General features: G+C 45.4%; 2 protein-coding genes across 2 annotated transcripts in view; both read right to left on the bottom strand.

The window, feature by feature from the left end:
- The window catches only part of LOC103306410 (complement receptor type 1-like), a 138,276-nt gene extending 118,206 nt beyond the window's left edge, over positions 1-20,070 (bottom strand). Inside the window, exons 1-2 of the mRNA XM_065594547.1 lie at positions 19,954-20,070; positions 19,206-19,393 (exon numbers count right to left, since the gene is read on the bottom strand). The gene's annotated coding sequence lies outside the window, so the exon portion shown is untranslated. The remainder of the gene's footprint in view (positions 1-19,205; positions 19,394-19,953) is intronic.
- LOC135982814 (complement receptor type 2-like) overlaps positions 1-24,705 on the bottom strand; it is a 67,452-nt gene that overhangs the window by 17,769 nt on the left and 24,978 nt on the right. The window contains exons 14-19 of the mRNA XM_065591018.1: positions 23,768-23,967; positions 22,882-23,033; positions 13,256-13,338; positions 12,427-12,618; positions 3,181-3,230; positions 1,350-1,581 (exon numbers count right to left, since the gene is read on the bottom strand). Coding sequence (XP_065447090.1) covers positions 1,350-1,581; positions 3,181-3,230; positions 12,427-12,618; positions 13,256-13,338; positions 22,882-23,033; positions 23,768-23,967 — 909 coding nt within the window. The remainder of the gene's footprint in view (positions 1-1,349; positions 1,582-3,180; positions 3,231-12,426; positions 12,619-13,255; positions 13,339-22,881; positions 23,034-23,767; positions 23,968-24,705) is intronic.

Here is a 24,705-nt window from a genome sequence, read left to right on the forward strand (position 1 = left end):
TCCAAAACCTCCTCTAGTGACACTTCAATCTGTGACAATGCCTCAGATTTGTCACCTATAAAGGACAGTTCGGGTTTGGGAATCTCCCTAACATCCTCAGCCGTGAAGACTGAAGCAAAGAATTCATTTAGTTTCTCTGCAATTACTTTATCGTCTTTAAGTGCTCCTTTTGTATCTCGATCGTCCAGGGGTCCCACTGGTTGTTTAGCTAGCTTCCTGCTTCTGATTTACTTAAAAAACATTTTGTTATTACCTTTTGAGTTTTTGGCTAGCTGTTCCTCAAACTCCTTTTTGGCTTTTCTTATTACATTTTTACACTGAATTTGGCAGCGTTTATGCTCCTTTCTATTTACCGCACTAGGATTTGACTTTCACTTTTTAAAAGATGCCTTTTTATCTCTCACTGCTTCTTTTACATGGTTGTTAAGCCACGGTGGCTCTTTTTCAGTTCTTTTACTGCATTTTTTAATTTGGGGTATACATTGAAGTTGGGCCTCTATTATGGTGTCTTTGAAAAGTGTCTCTGCAGCTTGCCACTGCCCAAACACAGGTTGCATGCAAGGCTGGTCAGTTTCGTTTGAAGGCTCTGTGCATATGTCCGTGAATAGAAGCACCCAGGGAACAGGCAGAGAGAACCTGCCCAGGCAGCCAGAAGCAGACAAAGGAGGAGCAGGAAAGCCAAGGAGATGGCAAGAAATGCACTGGCAATGTGGTCTGAGAGAAAACGGAGAGCGCGAGCTTTTCAGTAGTGTGCTGGCAGGAATGAGGCTTCGAACGGTGAGCAAAAAACCTGTCTCCGGTGTGATTCCTGCGGTTTCGGGGAATCGGGACTTTTGTCTCCTTTCTCTGGGAATAAACAGGATTGCATCAGAGAAACACCGAGCTCGATCATCAATTTCTCCTCCTAACAGAAACAGCCTGCAAGACCCTGTGCACTGGCTAACCGCTCAGGCCAAACAGTACTTTTCAACCTGTCGCGTCCAAGCATTTACAGTGTGAGCTCAACTTGAAACATGGGAGTCGCCCCATGGAAGTCAACACAACCTGTGTGCTTAAAGTTAAGCACGTGCTCAAGAGCTGTGTGGAACGGGGCCTTAAGGAAAGAAAAGCACTGCCTCCATTTGGAACTGGAGGAGAAACGTAGCACGGCAGAGCTGGAATTTGGCCAGGAAACCAGGATCAGAGCGGTAAGGATGGCATGGGATCTTCGGGGACCACAAGCATCCAGGAGCTTGCCAGAGGGAAGCAAAGGGAGATTCAAGGGGTGCGGCGGGCGGGCGAAGGGGAAAGCCAGGAGAGGGGAGAAGGTGGGGATGGGATTGAAGGGAGAGGCTCATCCTCCTACTCACTGAGAGCTCCCCCGGGCAGCAGCATGAGTACCAGGGTCCCCAGGAGCCGCAGGGTCCAGCCAGAGGGAAGTGATGTCATGGTGCCAGGTGAGTTCCCAGAGAATGGTGGTGACAGCGCAGTCCAGGCAGGGCTGCAGCCGCTCCTCAGCCCGCGCACTGTGCAACACGGACCCCAGGCATGGCCACCCGTAGGCACATGAGGCAAGGGGAAGTGGGAGTCCGTGCGCTGCACCTGCAGGGGCCCAGGAAGGGGATGGGCAGGGGGCGTACATGCTGCCCAGCCCCCTCTGTAGCGTAATGCTCATGGCACACAGGGCAAGGGGTAGAGCCGGATACAGCTGCAGTTAGTACCGTCACAGAGGCAGGCTGTGGTCACCCCCTCAGTATAGGAAACACCTGGGGGTGACAGCATTTCCTCCCCCTACCCCCTTCCAAGGGCTGGGCGGCATCAGAAGAACGAGACAGAGGGGTATTTATGTCTAGCACCCCCGCAGGCTGCACACGATTGTTCTTTCTTTACAGAGGGAGCTGCTGGCTGGTGTAAAGTTTGCAGAGAGAAGCACCTGCCATTGCAGCGCTGTACAGCTAAGGGTTCTCAGGGGAAGGGAAACGCAGCATTGTTATTGTTCTGCTCTGGGAACAAAGTTATTCTGATACAGCAGCACGACGCCCCCCTGTGCTGATCAGCACCCCCAAACAGTGATGATTTCTGAAACACAAGAGGCAGTCCAGTTACCAAAGGATCCTTTCTACTCATCCTGTGGGTCAAATTCATCCCTGCTATTACTCCATCCACCTCCGCTAATGTCATTACACCGGGGATGTATCTGACTCAAAGCTCCCCCGCCTAACAAACGCAAACCGAACCACGCTGGAGACTGACCTTCCCCTGTAATTCCACAGAACAGGTACCACTGGCAGAAGTAGGACAAGCTTCCCCCTAAGCTACCTGGCCAAATAAGTTTCAACTCTAACCATCTCTAGGTGTGAGAGGAGGGGCTGTCCCATGCCCCTTCGAGTCCCTGATGTGATGGCTCACTGGCCTGTGGGAGATATTGGTGCTTCATTCATCAGGAAAAGGAGCCTTTAAACATGCTGGGCATCTTCCTGTCTTACAGCCAAAGGGAGAAAATTATAAAAACAAAGACAATCAGCAGTTTTTACAGTTGCACTTTATTGTAGCCCGGCAGAGTTGCTCTTAAGGTTCATGGAAATCAGGCAGTTAAATAGCCATTCACTACTTTAAATATGTTTGGGTTATAATGCATTAAGGTTAAATATATGCAACAGTTGGGTGATTTCTGAAAGCTCAAGGTTGTTGGTGTATTCTGCATAGCAAGTGAAGCTTGCATCAACTAAACATTTACTTCCGTACATTTTAATCTAGTTTCTCTCAACTTGCTTTCCCTTTCCGAATTGAAAGGAGTCTGAATTCAATCCTTTTACTATAGTCCCCACAAACATATAAGAGGATGAAATCCCTAGTTTATCAAGTAGGGACTTACATTTGTCAGATTGAAAGGAAAGAAAAAAACCCCAAGCACTGGCACACAGCATGAAAAAAATCTGATTCCTGAGGTACTGGCTAATCTCTTCCTGGATCACTAAATGTACTAGCAAGTTCTCTGCAAATAGTAACAATCATCATATGTACAAAGTAATTATACAAACAGCATCCAAAGGAAACAGTTTGTCACAGTAATGGGTCACAGATTTCAGCTATTCCTTGTATTTTTGTAGGTCTCGCTTAAGTTTCTGAATCTCCAGATACAGTTTCTGTGCTTCCAGCAGGGGTCTCAGTTCTGTCACAGACACACCACAGTGGACAAACTTTACAATCTCGCGAACCATCTTGCACAGGGGAGACATTATTTGCTTCTCCTGAAAAACAGAAACAAAGGGAATGTGATTACGCTGAAGAAGATAAGGCCCTATCCTCACAAGCATGCTTGGTCCTTTTTGATCTGAGCCATTATCCAGTGTGTTACATGTGTCTGTCTCATACAGTCTGTGTCTGACACATGATCCCGAAAGGTGTTGCACATTCTCAATTAGAGCTGGCCAGAAAATGAAAATTTCATGTGAACTATATTGTGCTTTTTAAAACAGTTTCAGCCTGAACAGGGGAAAGAAAAAAACCAAAAGCAAGAACGACCCTGACATTTTTCATGGGAAGGGATTTCAAGAAAATTCTACTTCAAGAGACCCCCAAATAGAAATGTTTTGGCTTCGTGGCTGATCACACCAGCCAGCAGGCAGAGACCCTGGCCACACAGACTCCATCCAAGCTCCAGCAGCTAGAGAGCCTGGACACTCAGACTCCTCCTGACTCCAGTGCCAAGGAAACAGAGCAACTGGGCTCTCTCCCTCTCTGGCCCTGGAGACAGTAGGTGTGGGTGGCAATGGCTGAGAGGCCGAGAGACAGGGTGCTCAGCTTTGGCGGCCATCTTGGGAAGGCTTTTGGACATTTACAATTTCTGGACATACATATATTACATGTGTCTGTCTCACACCGTCTGTGCCTGACTTAGGGTCTGATCCCGATAAATGCTGAGTGCCCTCAATTCTTAACTTCTACAGGCTCTGAGACTGCTAAGCAACGTTGAGGAAGTTCTGAGCAACTGTAAACTCCTGGGACAGGAACCAGGGCTCTATTTACACTTGTACAATGCTGAACACCCTGGCAGTTGCTCACTAAAGCAGTCAGTCATGATATTTGCTTTAGACTGTGCCCCAGAACAACAGAAGATACATCACGTGTCACACCACTGACTGCTTTGAAAATCTCTCTCTTTCTCTGAGTATATTTATATTTCATAATAGTGCAGGGAGAATTTATTTGCACATCTGCCTGTGGAAATCGAACTTTCTTGGAATGCACAGTTGAGAAAATCTGCTGCGGTTATATAGCCATGGCCATGTGTTCTCCGTGTTGGGATTACATAGAAAATGGATCAACAGCCGTATAAATGTTGTGACTTTGAACGTCTTAGACTTACCGCTAAAATTTTAGATGTTTGTCATTTCTCCTCATGAGTTTGCAGTCACGGGCCTATGGTTTGAAATGGAATAATAACGACTCTCCCAGTAAACAAGTCTGCCCCCACGAAAGTATCTCTACTGTGACTTTGGAAGAAAATTTACCTAACCCACAAAGAAGCACTCTTAGGGTATGTCTACACCCGGACACTAATTCGGCGGCTGGCAATCGAAGTTCTGGGTTCGACTTATCGCATCTTGTCTGGACGTGATAAGTCGAACCAGGAAGTGCTCACCGTCGACTGCGGTACTCCAGCTAGATGAGAGGAGTACCGCGGAGTCGACAGGGGAGCCTGCCTGCCACGTGTGGACCGAGGTACGTTCGAACTAAGGTACTTCGAACTTCAGCTACGTTATTCACGTAGCTGAAGTTGCGTACCTTAGTTCGATTTGGGGGTTTAGTGTAGACCAAGCCTTAGTGTGCAATAAGAGTGTCCATGGGATGAGTTAGTGTGGAGTTAGCTATTGCCCTTTTAATTCACAGCCTTGTTGGACACACTTTTCAAGTTTTGCCCCACCCTTTCCCCAGCACTGCTCATTGCCTCACGGTATGTCTACACTACGGGATTAAGCCGAATTTACAGAATTTGATTTTTGGCAACCGATTGTATAAAGTCGAGTGTATGCGGCCACACTAAGCATATTAATTCGGCAGTGTGCGTCCATGTATCGAGGCTAGCGTCTACTTCCGGAGCGTTGCACTGTGGGTAGCTATCCCATAGCTATCCCATAGTTCCCGCAGTCTCCTCCGCCCATTGGAATTCTGGGTTGAGATCCCAATGCCTGATGGGGCCAAAAACATTGTTGCGGGTGGTTCTGGGTACATCCTCCTCCTCCCTCCGGGAAAGCAACGGCAGACAACCATTTCACACCTTTTTTCCTGGGTGAACAGTGCAGACGCCATACCACGGCAAGCATGGAGCCCGCTCAGCTCAAGACAGTAGTCATGAACATTGTAAACACCTCGCACGTTCTTGTGCAGTTTATGCTGAACCAGAACCTGCAAAACCAGGCGAGCAGGAGTCAGCTTCGCACTGCGGCGACGAGAGTGATGAGGACATGGACACAGAATTCTATGAAACCGTGGGCCCCAGCGCTTTGGAGATCATGCTGTTAATGGGCAGGTTATAGCCGTGGAACGCTGATTCTGGAAACAAGCACAGACTGGTGGGACCGCCTAGTGTTGCAGGTCTGGGACGATTCCCAGTGGCTGCGAAACTTTCGCATGCGTAAGGGCACTTTCTTAGAACTTTGTGATTTGCTTTCCACTGCCCTGAAGCGCCAGAATACCAAGATTAGAGCAGCCCTCACAGGTGAGAAGCGAGTGGCGATAGCCCTGTGGAAGCTTGCAACACCAGACAGCTACCGGTCAGTTGGGAATCATTTTGGAGTGGGCAAATCTACTGTGGGGGCTGCTGTGATGCAAGTAGCCAAAGCAATCACTGAGCTGCTGCTACCAAAGGTAGTGACTCGGGGAAATGTGTAGGTCATAGTGGATGGCTTTGCTGCAATGGGATTCCCTAACTGTGGTGGGGTGATAGATGGAACCCATGTCCCTATCTTGGCACTGGAGCACCAGGGTAGCCAGTACATAAACCACAAGGGGTACTTTTCAATGGTGCTGCAAGCACTGGTGGATCACAAGGGACGTTTCACCAACATCAACATGGGATGACTGGGAAGGGTCCATGACGCTCGCGTCTTCAGGAACACTACTCTGTTTAAACAGCGGCAGCAAGGGATTTACTTCCCAGACCAGAAAATAACCTTTGGGGATGTTGAAATGCCTATAGTTATTATTGGGGACCCAGCCTACCCCTTAATGCCATGGCTCATGAAGCCATACACAGGCAGCCTGGACAGTAGTCAGGAGCTGTTCAACTACAGGCTGAGCAAGTGCAGGATGGTGGTAGAATGTGCCTTTGGACGTTTAAAGGGTCGCGGGCACACGTTACTGACTCGCACAGACCTCAGCCAAACCAATATTCCCATTGTTATTGCTGCTTGCTGTGTGCTCCACAATCACTGTGAGAGTAAGGGGGAGACCTTTATGGCGGGGTGGAAGGCTGAGGCAAATCGCCTGGCCGCTGATTATGCGCAGCCAGACACCAGGGCGATTAGAAGAGCACACCAGGAAGCACTGAGCATCAGAGAAGTTTTGAAAACCAGTTTCATGACGGCCAGGCTACGGTGTGAAAGTTTGTTTGTTGAAAACCTGCCCTCTTGATTGACTCATTCCCTGTAAGCAACCCACCCTCCCCCCTTCAATCACAGCTTGCTTTCAAAGGAAATAAAGTCACTATCATTTAAAAATGATGTATTCTTTATTAATTGATTATAAACATAGGGAGAGAACTGACAAGGTAGCCCGGAGGGGTTTGGGATGAGGATAGGAGGAAGGAAAAGGCCACTAAAGTTCAAAATAATGACAGCCTTTTGCTTGGGCTGTCCACTGGGGTGGAGTGGGAGGGTGCACGGAGCTATGAGGAGGCTGGGTGAGGAGGCTATGGAACATGGTGAGGGGGAAGGGAGGTTAGAGAGGAGATGCAGCGGCACTCTGTGATCCTGCTGCCATTCCTGAAGCTCCACCAGACGCCGGAGCATGTCTGTTTGATCACGCAGCAGCCCCAGCATTGCAGTCTGCCACCTCTCATCTTGAGTGTCCCTCATGGCCTCACGTTCACTGGCATCTTTCTTGTACTTCGATACCGTGTCCTTCCACCCATTCAGATGAACTCCATTGCGGGTCAATTCCATGATTTCAGAGAACATTTCATCTCGTGTCCTTTTTTTCGCCGCCTTTTTCTAAGATTGCCTTCGGGACGGAGGAGGGAGGCTTGAAAAATTTGCAGCTGTGGGAGAGAGGGAAAAAAGGTAAAGAAGTATTTAAAAAGATACATTTTACAGAACAATGCTTATACTCTTTCACGGTGAACAACACTATTCACATTACATAGCACATGTGATTTCAGTAGAAGGTCACATTTTGCATCTTAATATTGAGTGCCTGCGGCATTGGTGTTAGAGATCACAGACACAGGTCCAGGCAACAGAATTCGGCTTGCATGCGGCCACGGTAAGCCATTGTCTTTCGGCTTCTGCAGCCTTCCTAAAAGCAGCGCCCTCCTTTCCCACATACCAAGCAAAGCCCATTGAGTGCTGCAGTTTTCCTGTTAACGTGCAGCAGCAGAAACCAAACTAAGCCCCCCCATCCAATTCTCTGGGATGATCACTTTATCCCTCCCCCCACCGCATGGCTGGTATCAGGGAAGATCCCTGCTAGCCAAACACAAAAAGCTCAGCGCCAATGATTCTTGCCCCCCCTTCTCCCCGCTTGGCTAACTGCAGGGAAGGATTTCTATTCAGCCACAGGCAAACAGCCCAGTAGGAACAGCCACCTCTGTCCACGTATTTTAACTAGGTTACCATGAACGATACCACTCTCCTGAGGATAACAGTGAGATAAAGAATGGATGTTGCTTGAATGCCAGCAAACATTGGGACCATATGCTGCCAGACGTTGTAATGCAATGATACCAGATTACTTGCTACTAGCATGGCGTCGTCAAGTGTCCTACCATGGAGGACGGAATAAGGCTGCACTGCCCAGAAACCTTCTGCAAAGGCTTTTGAAGTACCTCCAGGAGAGCTTCATGGAGATGTCCCTGGAGGATTTCTGCTCCATCCCAAGACACGTTAACAGACTTTTCCAGTAGCTGTACTGGCCGCGAATGCATCCCAAGTCCTCAGGGCAAATTAATCATTAAAAAAAGCTTGCTTTTAAACCATGTTTTATATTTACAAAAGTACACTCATCAGAGGTCCCTTCCATGGCTTCATGGTCTGGGATAACACCTTAGGAGGGCTGGGAGGGTACTTCAGTCAGGCTGAGAAAAAGCTCCTGGCTGTTGGGGAGAACGGAGTGCTGCATGCTCTCCGCAAGCTCGTCCTCCTCCTCCTCCTCCTCATCTTCCCCGTCCACAGAATCCTCAGGCATGGTTGAGATTACCCCCTCCCTGGAACCCGGGGTGGGGTAGTAGTGGCGGCCCCCCCACAATTGCATGCAGCTCAGCGTAGAAGCGGCATGTCTGTGGCTCTGACCCGGAGCGACCGTTTGCCTCCTTTGTTTTTTTGATAGGCTTGTCTGAGCTCCTTAACTTTCACACGGCACTGATATGAGTCCCTATTGTGGCCTCTCTCCATCATGCCCTTGGAGATTTTTTCAAATGTTTTGAGCTCTCCACGCTGGGCAAACAGGAAATGAAATTCAAAAGTTTGCGGGGCTTTTCCTGTCTACCTGGCCAGTGCATCCGAGTTCAGATTGCTGTCCAGAGCGATCACAATGGTGCACTATGGGATAGCTCCCGGAGGCCAATACCGTCGAATTCCGGCCACACTAATCCTAATTCGAAATGGCAATGTCGATTTCGGCACTACTCCCCTCATCGGGGAGGAGTACAGAAATCGATTTTAAGAGCCCTTCATTTCGAAGTAAATGGCTTCATTGTGTGGACGTGTGCAGGGTTAATTCGATTTAATGCTGCTAAATTTAAACTAAACTCATAGTGTAGACCAGGCCTCAGACTCCAGGCTGACAACACAAACCTTGAGACACTGCCTCAGAGTACATACCTCCACTACATGATTCACAGGTGAACACAGCTGCCTGACCTGCATCCTCGGGGGACAACATTAAGCTCCTCAAGTGTTCCAGCAGCATAAAGCTACGCTGGAACTTTTCCAATAGCACAACTGCTACTAGACCAGACACCAGGCTGTGGATTTTTACAGATCCTCCCTCCTCAAGAAGGGTCCAAAAGTTTTGGTTTTTTTTGGAAGTTTACAGAAAGCTCACTAGGAAAAGAGATTTAAGATTTTTTCATTCCAAAGTCATTTTCCACAGCCTGACACTCTCCCTTCTTCACAGGTGACATCCACTCTCGCACCGAATTGGAAATCTGTTATAGCAGCAACTCTGCCATGCTCTTGTTCTCCTGGATAGCAAAGATCTCGCTAGTATAGAATGAGATTAATATTAGGCCATTGCCTCATTGTCCATGGAGAAAGAAACAGGTTTTGATGTGTATTGTATAAAGTTCTCTTGCTTTTGGATACAGTATCAAGAGGGTCAATCGGACTCTCCTATTTATGCTCTCATAATAGAACAAGGAGACATCCAGTGAATTGAAAGCAAAACATTTAAAACAGAAAGATATTTCAAGATGTTAAGATCAATGCAGCCAGGACTGAACTCTGACCCAGCCGCTAAACGGAAGATATACTAACTGCACAAGAATGTCTTGTAGATCAATTGAAACAGAAAAGGAAAAAGCCTCACTTCCACAGAACCCTGGGACTTCTGACCATTTTAAGTTTTGAAAGCACATGGCGCTGGGTAATACTCCAGAGATTCCCATGTAACTCTGGCGGCAAATAGATCTTTCCTTGGTTCTGACAGAACAATAGTTCTGATTAATGTACAGTGGTACAGCAAATCTGAACAGTGGTGGAGTAATCCAACTACCTAACAATAAAGAAAAACAGGTGAGAACTGAAAGCTTTAGCTGTAAGCCTAGGCATGAAAATTCACTTCCTCCCTCTAGTCTGCCAGACCCCAGATTTGGTGACCTTCAAGATATGGCACAAGACTCGCCTCACATCCTCGGGTCACCTCAGGAGAATGAGGAAGAATGGGAGGAAGTGATGGTGAAACGTTTGTTTTGGAATTGTGATACATAATACGGTCTGCTTTTTATTTTCTTTTTCTTATGTTGCTCAAGTACCATGTTATTGGATGCACTATAAGAACCTGAATAGAATAAAATGGACTAAAGTTGGTATTTTTAACCTCTGCCCAGTTTTGATAGGAACAATCACACCAGGGGTTATGTCAGCATAGCTATGGCGCTCAGGGGTGTGGATTTTTCACACCTTGAGTGCCATACCTACGTCAACCTATATTAAGCAGAGACCAGGCCTAACCATGTGTGTTTGGAGTTAGGGGGTATTAAGGTTTTAATAGGAAAGACACAAAGAACAGTTTTTGGTACAGAGCTGTTTTTCATTTCGCAACTAAAGATCTTTTCCAGTTCTCTAAACCGTGATTAAAACCATGCATGCAAAATCTGAACCAAGTGACAGATTGATGGAAAGAGTGGTTCATACAAGTGCTTTGTAGCTGCAAAGGCAACTGACAGACCAATTTTACTGGAGTACTTTTTTCAAATAGAACTTTGAACCTTCTATGCAGGACTTTCTTAAAAAAAAAAAAACACTTAGTCATTTTATGCTCACCTATTTGTCTAGACACCTACCATAATTTGGACCTACTTTCTATCGTGTGTAAAAGCTTAAAAATATTTGTGCCAAGTTTAGTTTGTAATAGAAGTTATACTTAGGCCTGAATCATACCCAGGACCAATGATACAAAAATTAGGGCATCCCACAAATATTTCAGCCAGAAAGTGTTCTGCCCACCAGAAGCCAGGCTACTGAGAATCTCTCTCACCACCTACCGGATAATTCCACCTGACAACATTTGCATTCCATGTGGAAAGATTTAAGTTCATGCCCAGCCGCATCTGAACTGGGATATAATGGGCCTGATTTTACACTTGTTATAGACTCTGTGGCACAACATAACCCATCTGGACAGGATCTGGTGTTCAGTGAACTACACCGGGTGCAAAAAATAAAGGCACCACAGCAAACCCCTATTCTCCCTCCTCTACACACAGCCAGGACTTTTTCCCATTTCAACTTCATCGCTCAAGTGGTGAGGGTGGAGTCAGAATCCATACTACCAAACTGTTTGAAAGCTCTACTTCCAAACGAGAGCCCACCCCAAAGCTGCAGTTAATAGCACTACCCCCAAGTATGGTTCTGAAGTTAGACCATGCATTATTTTGCAGTTAGCCAGCAATTGTACACCAAAGTTCTGTGAATTAACTACCAGAGGCACCTTGACACTCACCCATCTTCACAGAGGAAGTCTATTTTTGCACCATACAGAAATTCTGTTATACGAACAGCTCTGCCATGGAGTAGTTCTCCTGGATGACCACATGATTTCCGTAATAAACACCAAGCCTAGGATTAGCATTAATTTGTGTTGTCATGATGGAAACAGAAGAGCTAACAACAACAACATACTTAGGAAGACTATAGCTGCATGTCCACTCAGACCACTTTATATAGTAAGTGTCACACCAAACCAGATCACAGGGTCTTTTAGTCCAGTAGCGTCTCTCTGACAGTGGCTTCGGACACATGTGTAAAACCGAAACAGGGCTCAATCGCACCAGTGGCAACTGAAGGTTCTCCACCCCTGGCAGACTGTACCCTGCACAGGTGCCCAGACCAAAAGAGGTAATTATGCAATAAAATGCCCACTGGAGCCAGGGGTGGAGAGTGGGAAGGACAGTTTTGTCAAAACCCACAGTTAATGGTTGATTTATGTTCCGAAGGTAAAATAACCCTGATGTCTTTTTATCCTTATTTATGCATGTTAAGTGTACAACCCTTATTTAATGTCACAGAATTCTTTGATTCAGTATTTAGTGGCATTAAGTTCCACAAGTTACCAAGCATTGTGGAAAAAATACTCCATCCATTTCTCCATTTTAATGCAGACAGACAAGAAACCTCCCATAATCCTCAGGGAAGTTCAATGGCAAAAATTCCTCCTTCCGCCTACAACAAATAATTTACCAGGGTTATTCTAATTAAATTTCTAATGCAGTACATTTCACTTTTCATATGAAATTCCAAGCAGACATACTGTATTCATACAGCCAGTGCTATCCTGGTACTTGATCTTCTCCAGTCAGTTTTAAGGACAGCTAAATATTCCATGGAAATACAGCTATTGCAATTTATCCTAGAAAAAAACCTGGCTAAACAGCCCTTCAAACTAAATATCAATTAAGCTAGGAAATTGGGAGCCAGCTGCCTGGCGGTCCTAATTGTGAAAGATGTTTTCAGATCAAGGGAGACTGAAAAGTAACAAACAAACAAAAAAAAAAAAAAAGATACTCACTTCTACAAAACTCAGGGGCTTCTGACCATGTTAAGTTTTCAAGACAAGTACGAACAACAAGCATTTCCATGATGTTCTCATACTCTGGGTGACAAATATATCTCACAGTGATCCCAGCAGGATAGTAATTCTTCCTCTCATCTTCCTTACTTAAGACAGCAAACTTTAAGCTTGTAGGGGCACCACAGCTACCTAGCAGTAGAGACAGGCATTAGATCTGAAAGGTTTGGCTATGAAGACAGGTATAAAAACAGTCTGTTGTAACAATACACCAAAACTCAGTGTTTAGAAAATAAATTAGAAAACAAAAGAGATGATCTCACCAACCTGGTCGCATTAATACTAACAAAAGTTTCAATGAAGAGTGCAAACATTTACTTAACAAAAAGTTGATCTAAGATTCCCTAAAAGAAGAAAAATATTTAGCCATTTGAAAATGTAGTTAGTACTGTATTTTAACCAAATTTGAGAGTTTCCTCCCTCCTTTCAAGCTTTACTCCACCCTCTTCTAAATGATATCATGCAAACTGGCACTGGTCCCCATGACACAGGACCCTGGCAAACTCTCTCACCAGAGCACACCCATTCCCAAACATTACTCATAGGAAAGGGAGGGTTTCTTGACCTTGGGGAACAGTGATAAGGTTTTCAAGTATTCCACAGTAGGAAAATTAAAACATTTCTTATAGCAACAGCATGGCCAACAGACCCTCCACATAAGTATCCAAAACAGGAAAGAGGCAAATGGACTGTGAGAGGTTTAGAGAGTGAGTTCTACTCCAAAGAAACCTCAGATTTAGACGTATAGTGAAGGTTGGATTAGTCTTACCTTGGCAAGTTGGAAGTTCACTCCATTCAACTTCATCTCCCTTAAGTCTACATTGAATGAAAGGCCACCCAATTAATTTGTACCTCAAACAAACAAGAAAAGAAAAAAAGTGTCAAGTTTCTTATCTAGGCTTTGATTGCTTGTGTAACTGTCTGACAATTTGGAATATGGATTCTTTCAGCTTACAGGTGGTGACTTATGACCTGGGTGAAGCCTTGTTATGGGTTGAGTTAAAGCCTCGTTGAGATTGATGGGTGTCAATGTACCTACCATTAATATAATTGCGAGAAGTCCATCACAATGCCCCACCTAAAAACAGACATAATGTGAACCCACTCAGGAGTTTTGCACAGTGTGGGTGGAAGGATTTTTGCTGATAGGGTTTTTTGGGGGGGGTCAGGGGTCACAAGGCAGAACAGAACCAGGGAGACTGAGACAACCTGAACAAAGCCAAGCAGAAGCTTGTAAGCACGGTGTGACCCTGAAAGAAACTTAGATGCTGTGGGTCAAGGGTGCTGGATGAAAAGAAGCTTGGGCACGTAAGCTAAAAAACCCCATTCCTTTGCCATTGGTTTCTCCTGCATTTGGAGAAGCGGGACTTTCTACATTCCTTGCAAATAAGCAAGGCTACAAAGAAAATACCCGATTCCATCAGCAATTTCTACTCCCAACTGGAACATCACCAGGGCCCTGAACTTTGACTAGCCACTTGGTCAAAAAGGGACAACAAACATTGAGTAAGATCATTCCTGCTGTGAAAGTACCAGCATGACCAAGGCACACGGAGTAGTAAAAGGCAATTTAAGCAAGCAAATAGGTGGATACAACATGCTCTCTGCAAGCTTAACAGGTTTATACTGAATCAGACACTTGGGAACAGTCATTAATCCTCTGCACAGCAAAACGGTGGATTCTCTCCCCTCTAACTCGCACATTGTAGTGATCCTTACTTCTTCCATTGCTAGAGAAGGCAGAAAGAGTCCCTAAACCAGTCCCACTCACTCAGTGTGATGAATCCCCAAAGGACTAGTAATGTTAGATACCGTCAGACTGTTCTGAGTGCTTTCACACGTGAAAGGGTTTAGACTTACTTGCTACAAGCCGACAACTACTGTTGTGGTCCCATCCTGTGGAACCGTTCTGAATGGAACAACCTGGCATTCTACACCTTTGATAACTGCCTTGTTATCCGGGGTAGTCAAGAATTAAACATACTGTCCACTCTGACCATACGCTTCACTCCGAAAGTCAGTGGTTCAGCCCAAGCATCTCTAGGCCACCACAGGGGAAGGCAACAGAGGCAGTTTGCCCCTGGCCCCCCCTTTAAGAGGGCCCCCAAACTGAAGGATGTTGCAAGCTCAGCACACCAGGTTGCAATGCAATGACAGAGGGGCAACAGGGCCAAACCTGAGCAGTGCTGCAACCTCATGTGCCAGGTCTCACCGCCCAGAGCTGGTCCCAGCCTGACAGGACAGGAGCCACTTCCGTGGGCTCACTCCCCGCTCATCCCCCACCCGGGCAGTAAGTTATTTTTGGAAGAGTGGGAAGCCTCAGTTCCAGATTTTGCCCCAGGCCTTCCAACGTCTATGCAGCCCTGGCTACCCCTCCTCTGTCAGCAGCATTCCATTTCCAAGATTGTGTCACCTTTAAAAGATGCTTGCATAGAAATTAGTTAATGGGGTATGCGGCCACACACCCTTCCCTACCGTCTTTCCTCTAGTACTATGGGAAAAGGCAACATCTATACCACACGGACTATAAAAACATAAAAAGAAGAACAGGAGTACATGCATATGCATCCGAAGAAGTGGGCTGTAGTCCACGAAAGCTTATGCTCTAATAAATTTGTTAGTCTCTAAGGTGCCACAAGTACTCCTGTTCTTCTTTTTGCGGATACAGACTAACACGGCTGCTACTCTGAAACCTATAAAAACATAGCTATGCCTGCAGAACACTACAGTGTACATGCAGCCTACATTTTTTTCTGTTGCTGTAGAAACACCACCTCCCAGAGGGACAGTCCTAGGTTGACTGACACATTCGTCTGTGGATCTAGCTGCATTTACACCAGGGGTTACGTCAATGATGCTCAGAGATGTGGATTTTTCACACCCTGAGTGCCATACCTATGTCAACCTATACTAAGCATATACCAGGCCTAACCATGTGTGTTTGGGGGTGGGGGAAAGTGTTAAGGTTTTAATAGGAGAGAGACATAGAACAGTTTTTGGTACAGAATTGTTTTTCATTTCACAACTAAAGATCTTTTCCAGTTCTCTAAACCCTGATTAAAACCATGCATGCAAAATTTGAACCAAGTGACAGATTGATGGAAAGTGTGGTTCATACATGGGCTTTGTAACTGCAAAGGCAACTGACAGACCAATTTTACTGGGGTAGCTTTTCCAAATAGACACTTGAACACCCACATCTTCTATGCAGTACTTCCTTCAAAATAAATACATGTTTATAGTCATTTTATGCTGACCTATTTGTCTAGACACCTACCATAATTTGGACCTACTTTCTATTATGTGTAAAAGCTTAAAAATATTTTTGCCAAGTTTAATTTGTGATAAAAGTTATACTTAGGCCTGAATCACACCCAGGACCAATGCTACAAAATTTAGGGCATCCCACAAATATTTCAACCAGGAAGTATTCTTCCCACCAGAAGCCAGGCCACTGAGATTACCTCACCAAATACTGGATAACTCCACCTGACAACATTTGCATTCCATGTGGAAAGATTTAAGTTCAAGCCCAGCTGCACGTGAACTGGGACATACTGGGCCTGATTTGATACTTGTTATAGACTCTGTGGCACTACATAACCCATCTGGACAGGATCTGGTTCACTGAACTACACCGGGTGCAAAAAGTAAAGGCACCACAGCAAACCCCTATTCTCCCTCCTCCACACAGAGCCGTGACTTCTTCCCATTTCAATTTCATCACTCAAGTGGGGAGGGTGGAGTCAGAATCCATACTACCCAACTGTTTGAAAGCACTACTTGCAAACAAGAGCCCACCCCAACGCTGCAGTTAATAGCGCTACCGCCAAGTATGGTTTAGACCATGCATTACTTTGCAGTTAGCCAGCAATTGTACATCAGAGTTCTGTGAATTAACTACCAGAGGCACATTGACACTCACCCATCTCCATAGAGGAAGTCTATTTTTGCACCATACGGAAATTCTGTTATACGAACAGCTCTGCCATGGAGTAGTTCTCCTGGATGACCACATGATTTCCCTAATAAAGACCAAGGCTAGGATTAGCATTAATTTGTGTTGTCATAATGGAAACAGAAGAGCCAACAACAACAACATACTTAGGAAGGCTATAGCTGCATGCCCACTCAGACCACTTTATATAGTAAGTGTCACACCAAACCAGATCACAGGGTCTTTTAGTCCAGTACCGTCTCTCTGACAGTGGCTTCGGACACATGTGTAAAACCGAAACAGGGCTCAATCATACCAGTGGCAACTGAAGGTGTTCAACCGCTGGCAGGCTGTACCCTGCACAGGTGCCCAGACCAAAAGAGGTAATTATGCAATAAAATGCCCACTGGAGCCAGGGGTGGAGAGTGGGAAGGTCAGTTTTGTCAAAACCCCACAGTTAATTGTTGACTTATGTTCCGAAGGTAAAATATCCCCGATGTCTTTTTATCCTTATTTTTCATAGAAAGTCAAGGTTGGAAGGGACCTCAGGAGGTCATCTAGTCCAAGCCGCTGCTCAAAGCAGGACCAATCCCCAGACAGATTTTTGCCCCAGATCCTTAAATGGCCCCCTCAAGGATTGAATTTACAACCCTGGGTTTAGCAGGCCAATGCTCAAACCACTGAGCTATCCCTCCCCCATGCATGTTAAGTGTACAACCTTTTTCTTTCTTTAATCCCACAGAATTCTTTGATTCAGTATTTGGTGGCAGTAAATTCCACAAGTTACCAAGCATTGTGGAAAAAATACTCTATCCATGTCATCCATTTTAATGAAGACAGACAAGAAACCTCCCATAATCCTCAAGGAAGTTCAATGGCAAAAATTCCTCCTCCCTCCTACAACAAGTAATTTACTAGGGTTATTCTAGTTGAAATGTACTGCATTAGAAATTTACTTTCCATATGAAATTCGAAGCAGACATATCGTATTCATACAGCCAGTGCTATCCTGGTACTTGATCTTCAACAACTAAATATTCCATGGAAATACAGCTATTGCAATTTATCCTTAGAAAAAACCTGGCTAACAGCCCTTCAAACTAAATATCAATTAAGCTAGGAAATTGGGAGCCAGCTGCCTGGTAGTCTTAATTGTCAAAGATGTTTTCAGATCACGGGAGACCGAAAAGTAACAAAAAAAGATACTCACTTCTACAAAACTCAGGGGCTTCTGACCATGTTAAGTTTTCAAGACAAGTACGAACAACAAGCATTTCCGTGATGTTCTCATACCCTGGGCAACAAGTATATCTCACAGTGATCCCAACAGGATGGTAATTCTTGCTCTCATCTTCCTTACTTAAGGCAGCAAACTTAAATCTTGTTGGGGTACCACAGCTACCTAGCAGTGGAGACGGGCATTAGATCATAAAGGTTTGGCTATGAAGGCAGGTATAAAAACAGTCTGTTGTAACAATAGGCCAAAACTCAGTGTTTAGAAAACTAATTACTCCCTTAGCAGTACTTTAGGGAGGTTACTAACAATCACATTTGGATGCCCTTTTTCAAATAGACCCTATGCTGAATGGGCCCCCAATAGAAAACTGCAGAATGCATATTATGATATACTTTACTGTTTTTGTTTTTATTATATTCCCAGATAAAAACTAAGTTAATTTTTATTGAATGTCAAGAGTACATATCAGTAATTTAGAGTAAATTAAATGAGAGCGATTTAGTTAGCCCCAAAACAAGTACAGTAAAAGCTGTGTTATCCGACACTTTACTGACCAGAAAGCTCTATTAACTGGTTTTTCTGATATCTCCTAATACAAATCTTCAATCTAGTAACCGGGACTAGTATACTGCCCAGGAGATTATGCAATTGCACATTCTGCACTCTACTTTTATGCAAGAGACAGAAGACAAATAAGCAAGCTGAAATCAGTGATTTATTCAAAAAAGCAGCTTCCATGGTGTGTCTTTGGGTCATTACAGATTCAGCCCAATCTCCTACACCTTCTACATCTACGATGATAATTGACGTTGATAATGATGACCCTGAGCCATCACAAGATCCTGAAGTGCGTTCTGAATCATCAAAGATTAAATTATGTTCAGTACAGTTTTAGTGTTAAGTGTATTTTTAATTATCTAGGTGTATTTCATGTGCTGCCCATAGTGATATGTAGTGTCATAAGATTACAGGTAAAGTTTTCCATATGGTAGGTTTATACCTAAGTGCTTCAAGAAACCAACCACTCTGCAGTCCAGTACTACTACTGGATTGACAAGTACCTGTATATTATTTTATACTTTATTCATTTTATTGTATTCTAATTCTTTGAAAATTGATATTCCATTAGTAAGTATAACACTTAATTAACTGGAATATCTGATTAACTGGCACCTCCCATTCCCACAACATGCTGGATAACAAAGCTTTTTCTGTATTATAAATCCAGGAAATTCAGAGTGAAGGTACTCTTACCACCTCCCCAAAAACATGTTTAAGTATGGAAATGCAGAGTGAGGCCACCCAAATAACCCTAGTAGTGATGCCAAGAAATAAGCATACAACTAGGATTCCTGCATTTCAGTGTTTGTAGTCCCAGACTAGATGAAAGACATTAAACTTCATGTAAATTTTTTCCCCTTCCCTTTGGGTATCATTACAGGGCAGAGCTAATTTTGACTATACCTACTAAATAGGAAAGGTCTTATCTTTTCATAAGTGAAAGGCAGCTCAAGGAACTTTATTTCAGAGAAATAAAATACTTACGACCACAAAACTCGTTGATGTTTGACCATTGTGAGTTTGAAAGGCACACTACAGTGTCTGACTTTCCAGGGAATTAACAAACCCATCACGGCATCTGTATGTAACTTGTGTGTCAACAGGGAAGCCCTCTATCCGATCCATATCAGAGGGGATAGCATGATTCAGCTTTGGCAGGGACCCACAGTCACCTGTGGACAAAACAAAAGCCCATTTTAACAGAACATATTTAGTCTAGTCGCTTTACACACCAGAAGGATCCTGAAGCCACCAGATGTGAGAAGAGGGAACTGCGACAGACCAGGTGAGCCCAAGCAGGGAGGTTACTCCGATTTCCCAGACAGCCCCACCCACCTCGGGGGGTTAAACTGGGAGCTGAAGACGTGGCCGGCAGCAATAGCCACACAGCTGGGGAACACAAGAGACATGAATCAGGGCCAACCCTCGCATGTATTTCCCCCATGGCGGGAACCCCAGAGAACGAGGGAACCCCGGGGGCAGGCGGCAGTCCCTGGGCTGCGTGCACTGGGGAAGGGGCTCAGGGGGACCCAGCGCACAGAACAGGCAGAGAGGCTCCCCTTTACCTGGAAGGGACCCTCAGTGACAGGAAAGGCCAACCCACGGGCCCGGCCCCAGGCAGCCCCTAGCTCATGCCCTGGGGGACCCCCATTCACCGGGACTGTCCGCAGCCCCCCAGTCCCGGGGAGCCCCGCCCTGCACACGGAGGTGCTTTGCCGACCCCCCAACTCACTGCGAGTCCCGGGCAGCAGCAGCGCCAGGGCCAGCGCGGGGCCGGGGAGCCCCGGGGACATGACAGGGGCGCGCAAGAAGCTCCAATCTGCAGGCTGCGCCGTGCTCGGCACAAGTGAGAAAGACGAAGAGGCGGGACCCAAACAGCGCTAAGACTGGTTGGAGGCGGGGTCAGGAGAGAAGGGGCGGGGCCGGCATAGTGCTGAGACTGGTTGGAGGCGGGGTCAGGAGAGAAGGGGCGGGGCCGGCATAGTGCTGAGACTGGTTGGAGGCGGGGTCAGGGGAGAAGGGGCGGGGCCTGCATAGTGCCGAGACTGATTGGAGGCGGGGTCAGTAGAGAAGGGGCGGGGCCTGCATAGTGCTGAGACTGGTTGGAGGCGGGGTTAGGAGGGAAGGGGCGGGGCTGGCTCAGGCTGAATCCAGTTGGTTACAGCAAACACAGACAGGAGGTTGATCTTAATGACACCGTTAACACACGCAGCAAAGGAACTGAAATTCCAAAACACACACCCTTGGGCTTTATTTTCAAAAGAGCTCAGCACATTGAATATCACTGTGAAGACTTGAACATCTGTCCTCACTTTGGAGATTTTTTTTCCCATTGGAGCAATCAAACATTTGGCAGAGAGATGAGAAAACAAAGCTTTATGTAATGTGTGTGTTACAGGCTCAGAAACTTACACAACACAACCCATAGCTGGCGATCCCAGCAGTGGCCAAGGACTGAATGGGCTATGGGGCTGGAACTCCATTTCACCCCTAAAGGTAGTCCCTACAGGTCTGGTTTGTGACACGTTGGCAGAGAGCAGCATAGGGGCAGTGGGAGTGTGCAGTGCTGCTCCCCGTGCTCTATTGGTGCTGAGGATAAATGAAGAACTTCACTCTCCAGAGTTGTCTGTGCACATTTCAACAGCGAGGAACAGATCGCCCACTTCACCTTCCTCTCCCTCTCTTCTGCTCCAGCCTGCTTCCTAGCCTTGACCCAATGGCTATATACCACTGTGACGAGAGTTGTAAATATCCAGGACAGATGAATAGAAAAGCTCTCTTTTTACATATTGCTCAATGCACATTTCCTCTTTAACTTAAAAGGTCTAGAAAATTAGTCTCTAGAGCTGCTTACAGTGTAATTGTAAGACTGACAGACACCAGTAGACAGGATTGAACATAGGCCCTTAAGAGCTTAGTGTATGAGCCTCGACCACATGCGCTAAAGGCCAACTGGTGTTAGCTGAGGCCGTAGAGCAAACTAATTTTTCTCTCTCTTTAAGTGGTCTCAGTACCACTAGATGGGACAGAACTCCACGCCCAGAAGGTGTATGGGTTACATAATGTATTACTCAGCTTCAGAAATGGTGATTAGAGGCCCAGGCTGACTTGGTTCATGCCACCTAAATGGATCGCTACTGAATGGCCTCTGCTGGTCTTTGTCTACAGAGAAAAGCTAAGTTGTATTATGATCCACGGGTAGAAGAGTAATAGAGAGAGGCGTCATAAACTAAGGTAAATTAAATTCAGAGTCCCTTCATGGTGGTAGAAACTGGTTTGGAGCAGGGAGTCCTTCTCCAGAGTATAGGGGGGCGACACAGGTAGCTAGTGTCACCCCAAAAGTAGGCTAGGCAGCCTGAGTTGCACTGATTCAGCACACCCAAGCTGCAGCTTCTAAGGTGAACTTCTATGGAGCCCCTAATGCAGAATTCAGCTGCTTTCTGTCCCTTGTCCCCACCTCATCCTTCCCGGAAATACAATTTGCTCTACCCTGCGAGAGTATCATGCCCCCTTAGAGCTCAGTAGCCCTCAAAGCTACAATTTTGAGGTGGAGGGAACTTCTGGGCCTATATGTTACTTCTCTGCAGCTTTCTTTCAATCGGCTCCTCCTGGCTTCATACAGCCACTGATTCTCAGGGAACGGGAATGTAACACTCGTTTTTCTGGCCAACACAGTGTTAACAGTTATGAAGGGATCCTTTCTACTCATCCTCTGAGTCAAATTCATCTCTGTTATTTTGGGGATCTGACTCGCTGGCTCCATAAACAGGAGTAAAGATACCAGCATAACAGTGCTGTAGACCGATGTTTTCTGATATTCCACAGAACAGGTACAGCACTGTCCACAGAAAGGCAAGCTGCTGTCTCCTATGCTACTTCCCCAGTATGCTTCAACCATGAGCTCCTCCAGATGTGAGAGGAAAAGCCAGTCTTCACTCCTTCCCCTGTCCTTGCAGTCCCTGCTGAGACTGTTCACTAGATTGAGATAGTTTTTCCCTCCTAAGACAAGGAGCCTTTAAACACACTGGGGATTTTTAGGTCTTGTAGCCAGTGGGATAAAGTTATAAAAAACAAAAAACCACACAAACCACCAGCACTTACAACAATTGCATTTTATTGTAGCCCTGGAATGCAGGAATAATGACTTGATCACAGAAGGTGCAATTTATTGGGCAATGGGGAAATGGTTTAGCAGGCTGTTTCTCTACAGTTAAATTTCTACCACCTACTCTTGAGTGTGATTAGATATAAAAATGCCTCAGGTGATAACACTGGTATCAATCAAAACTAGATCTGGTCAGACTGGGAAGAAAGTCTGCTGAGCTGAGTTTAAATCCAGAGGACAGGGAAGATTGCTTTGCTATCCCTTAGATTTTCAGTGGTGCACAGGGAGTTATGAACATCACTGCCCTTAAGGTTAATGTAAATCAGACAGTAGAATGGCCATACACCCACTGTGAACGTATGTGTTATAATGCATAAAAGTTAAATGTAAGCAGCAATTATGGCAAAGCTGAAGGTTGTTGCCGTAAATTTCCAGCTGCACAGGGAGTGAAGCTTGTATGAAAATAAACCTTCAGTTCATACAGTTCAATCTAGTTCCTCTACTTACTTTCACTTTCCTAATACAATGAGGATCACAGATTTCAGCAGTCATTACAATTTTTTAATCTCCTGCTTCAGTTTCTGAATCTCCAGATACAGTTTCTTCAGTTCCAGCAGGGTTCTCAGTTCCGTCACAGGCACATCACAATGGAGAAACTCTTTACTCTCACGTGCCCCTGCACATTCTTCAGTATTGCTTTGCTTTTTCTATGAAACAGAGGAAGAGGGAATGGGATTATGCTGCAGAAGAGAAGGATTTACCCTTTGAAGTATGCTTGCTCCGTTTTGGATTTGAACCCTCAGTCAGTGGGTTACCTATATCTGTATCATACAGTCTGTCTGACACAGGCCTGATACTGAAAAGGCCTTCACACCCTCAATTCTTATTGACATCTATAGGGTCTGATAGTTCTAAGCAACTTTGAGAAGGTTCTGAACACCTTGCAGAATCAGGCACTTGGATTGTCAACTCCTTGAGCCAGAACCCGGCCTCCATTTACATTTTCACAGTGCTAAGTACACTGGCAACTACTCATTAAAATAATCATAAATTTGCTTTATATTGTGAACTAGCCCAGCAGAAGATATGCCATGTCCACACCCTAGACTACATTGGAAGCCTCTCTATTTTATAATATGGCCAAGTTTTCATCCTGTGTGATTTTTACCTACCACATTTTACTCCCTCCCCCTCCCCCCATGGAATAGGTGCTACAAAGGCAGAAAATCTCCTACTTCAAAGCATGAGAAAGGATGGGATGGAGGAAGGATATTTCCCCTTCTATTGTATCAATGGCACATCTCCCTACTTGGTCCCATTGATTCATTGAAACAATGAGGACTAAGACTTTAGAAATGCAAAACACTGTTTTATTACTTTTTTTTTTATTTTACACTAGAAATTGGGCAGAGTACAAATCCAGCTGGAGTGTCCTACTTACACATTTGGGTAACGCTGTCCAGTTGCCGTTGGCTGAACAAGTAATACTAAAGCTGTCTGTTGTAGGCAGGTACCAATGGTCTGAAAATTGGTACCCAGAAGAGCATTTGAAAGTAATGCTTTCATTTACGTTGTACCACATTTTCTCATCTAATGCATTGACCATTCTTCCATTCTGCACGTCTGGCTTTGAACACTGAACTGAAAGGAAAAAGCAGACGAGAAGCAGTTCAGTGAGAGGAGATGCACTGTGAGTGCTGCTTATTGCCTGTAATGGAAAGAGGCAGCTCTACTTAAGACCCCGTGCCCTTGGTTTACTTCACTGCAGCTGTTTTGGTTTAATCAGAGAAATAAACTACTTGTAACATCACACCCACAGTGACTCTCTGGAAAAAAACAAACATCATGAGTTCAACAAGAAAAGGGCGTGAATGAAATCCCACCCAGTACTGTGTATCATGGGCATTTCATGGAGTCATCGGCAGCTGAAGGTCCACACTTGGGCAGCAGAGCACAGGTGTTTTGTTCGTTCATTTAAGGATATTTTATTGGCAGCCTTGGGACGAATGTGAATGTGAAGTTCACTCCCTTGCACACTTGTGGCCTTCTTCTAAATAGCCTCTTTGGTGTACTGCAGAATTAGCCCCCCACCCCCGTTGCACTGAGGGACAATTGTAAGTCAGTGGAGTTGCCTTAGATTTACACAGGTGGAACCAAGGGTAGAACTTGGTCCTTAATGGTGTCTTAGGCTTCTATAGTGACTTTCGTCGTGCAGGATGCCAAAGGCTTTGATTAGATACCACAGAAACTGGTTCCGTACAAACCCCTTAGATAACTGTAAGGGACCCCTTCCCCAATGAAACAACCACCTCTGGGGGCAGTAGTCATGAAGGGCTATTTGAGGACTGTCTACAGAATGCAGACTTTGGGTTTGCTTCT

The sequence above is a fragment of the Chrysemys picta genome, chromosome 4, assembly GCF_011386835.1.
Source record: "Chrysemys picta bellii isolate R12L10 chromosome 4, ASM1138683v2, whole genome shotgun sequence".
Classification (NCBI taxonomy): domain Eukaryota; kingdom Metazoa; phylum Chordata; order Testudines; family Emydidae; genus Chrysemys; species Chrysemys picta.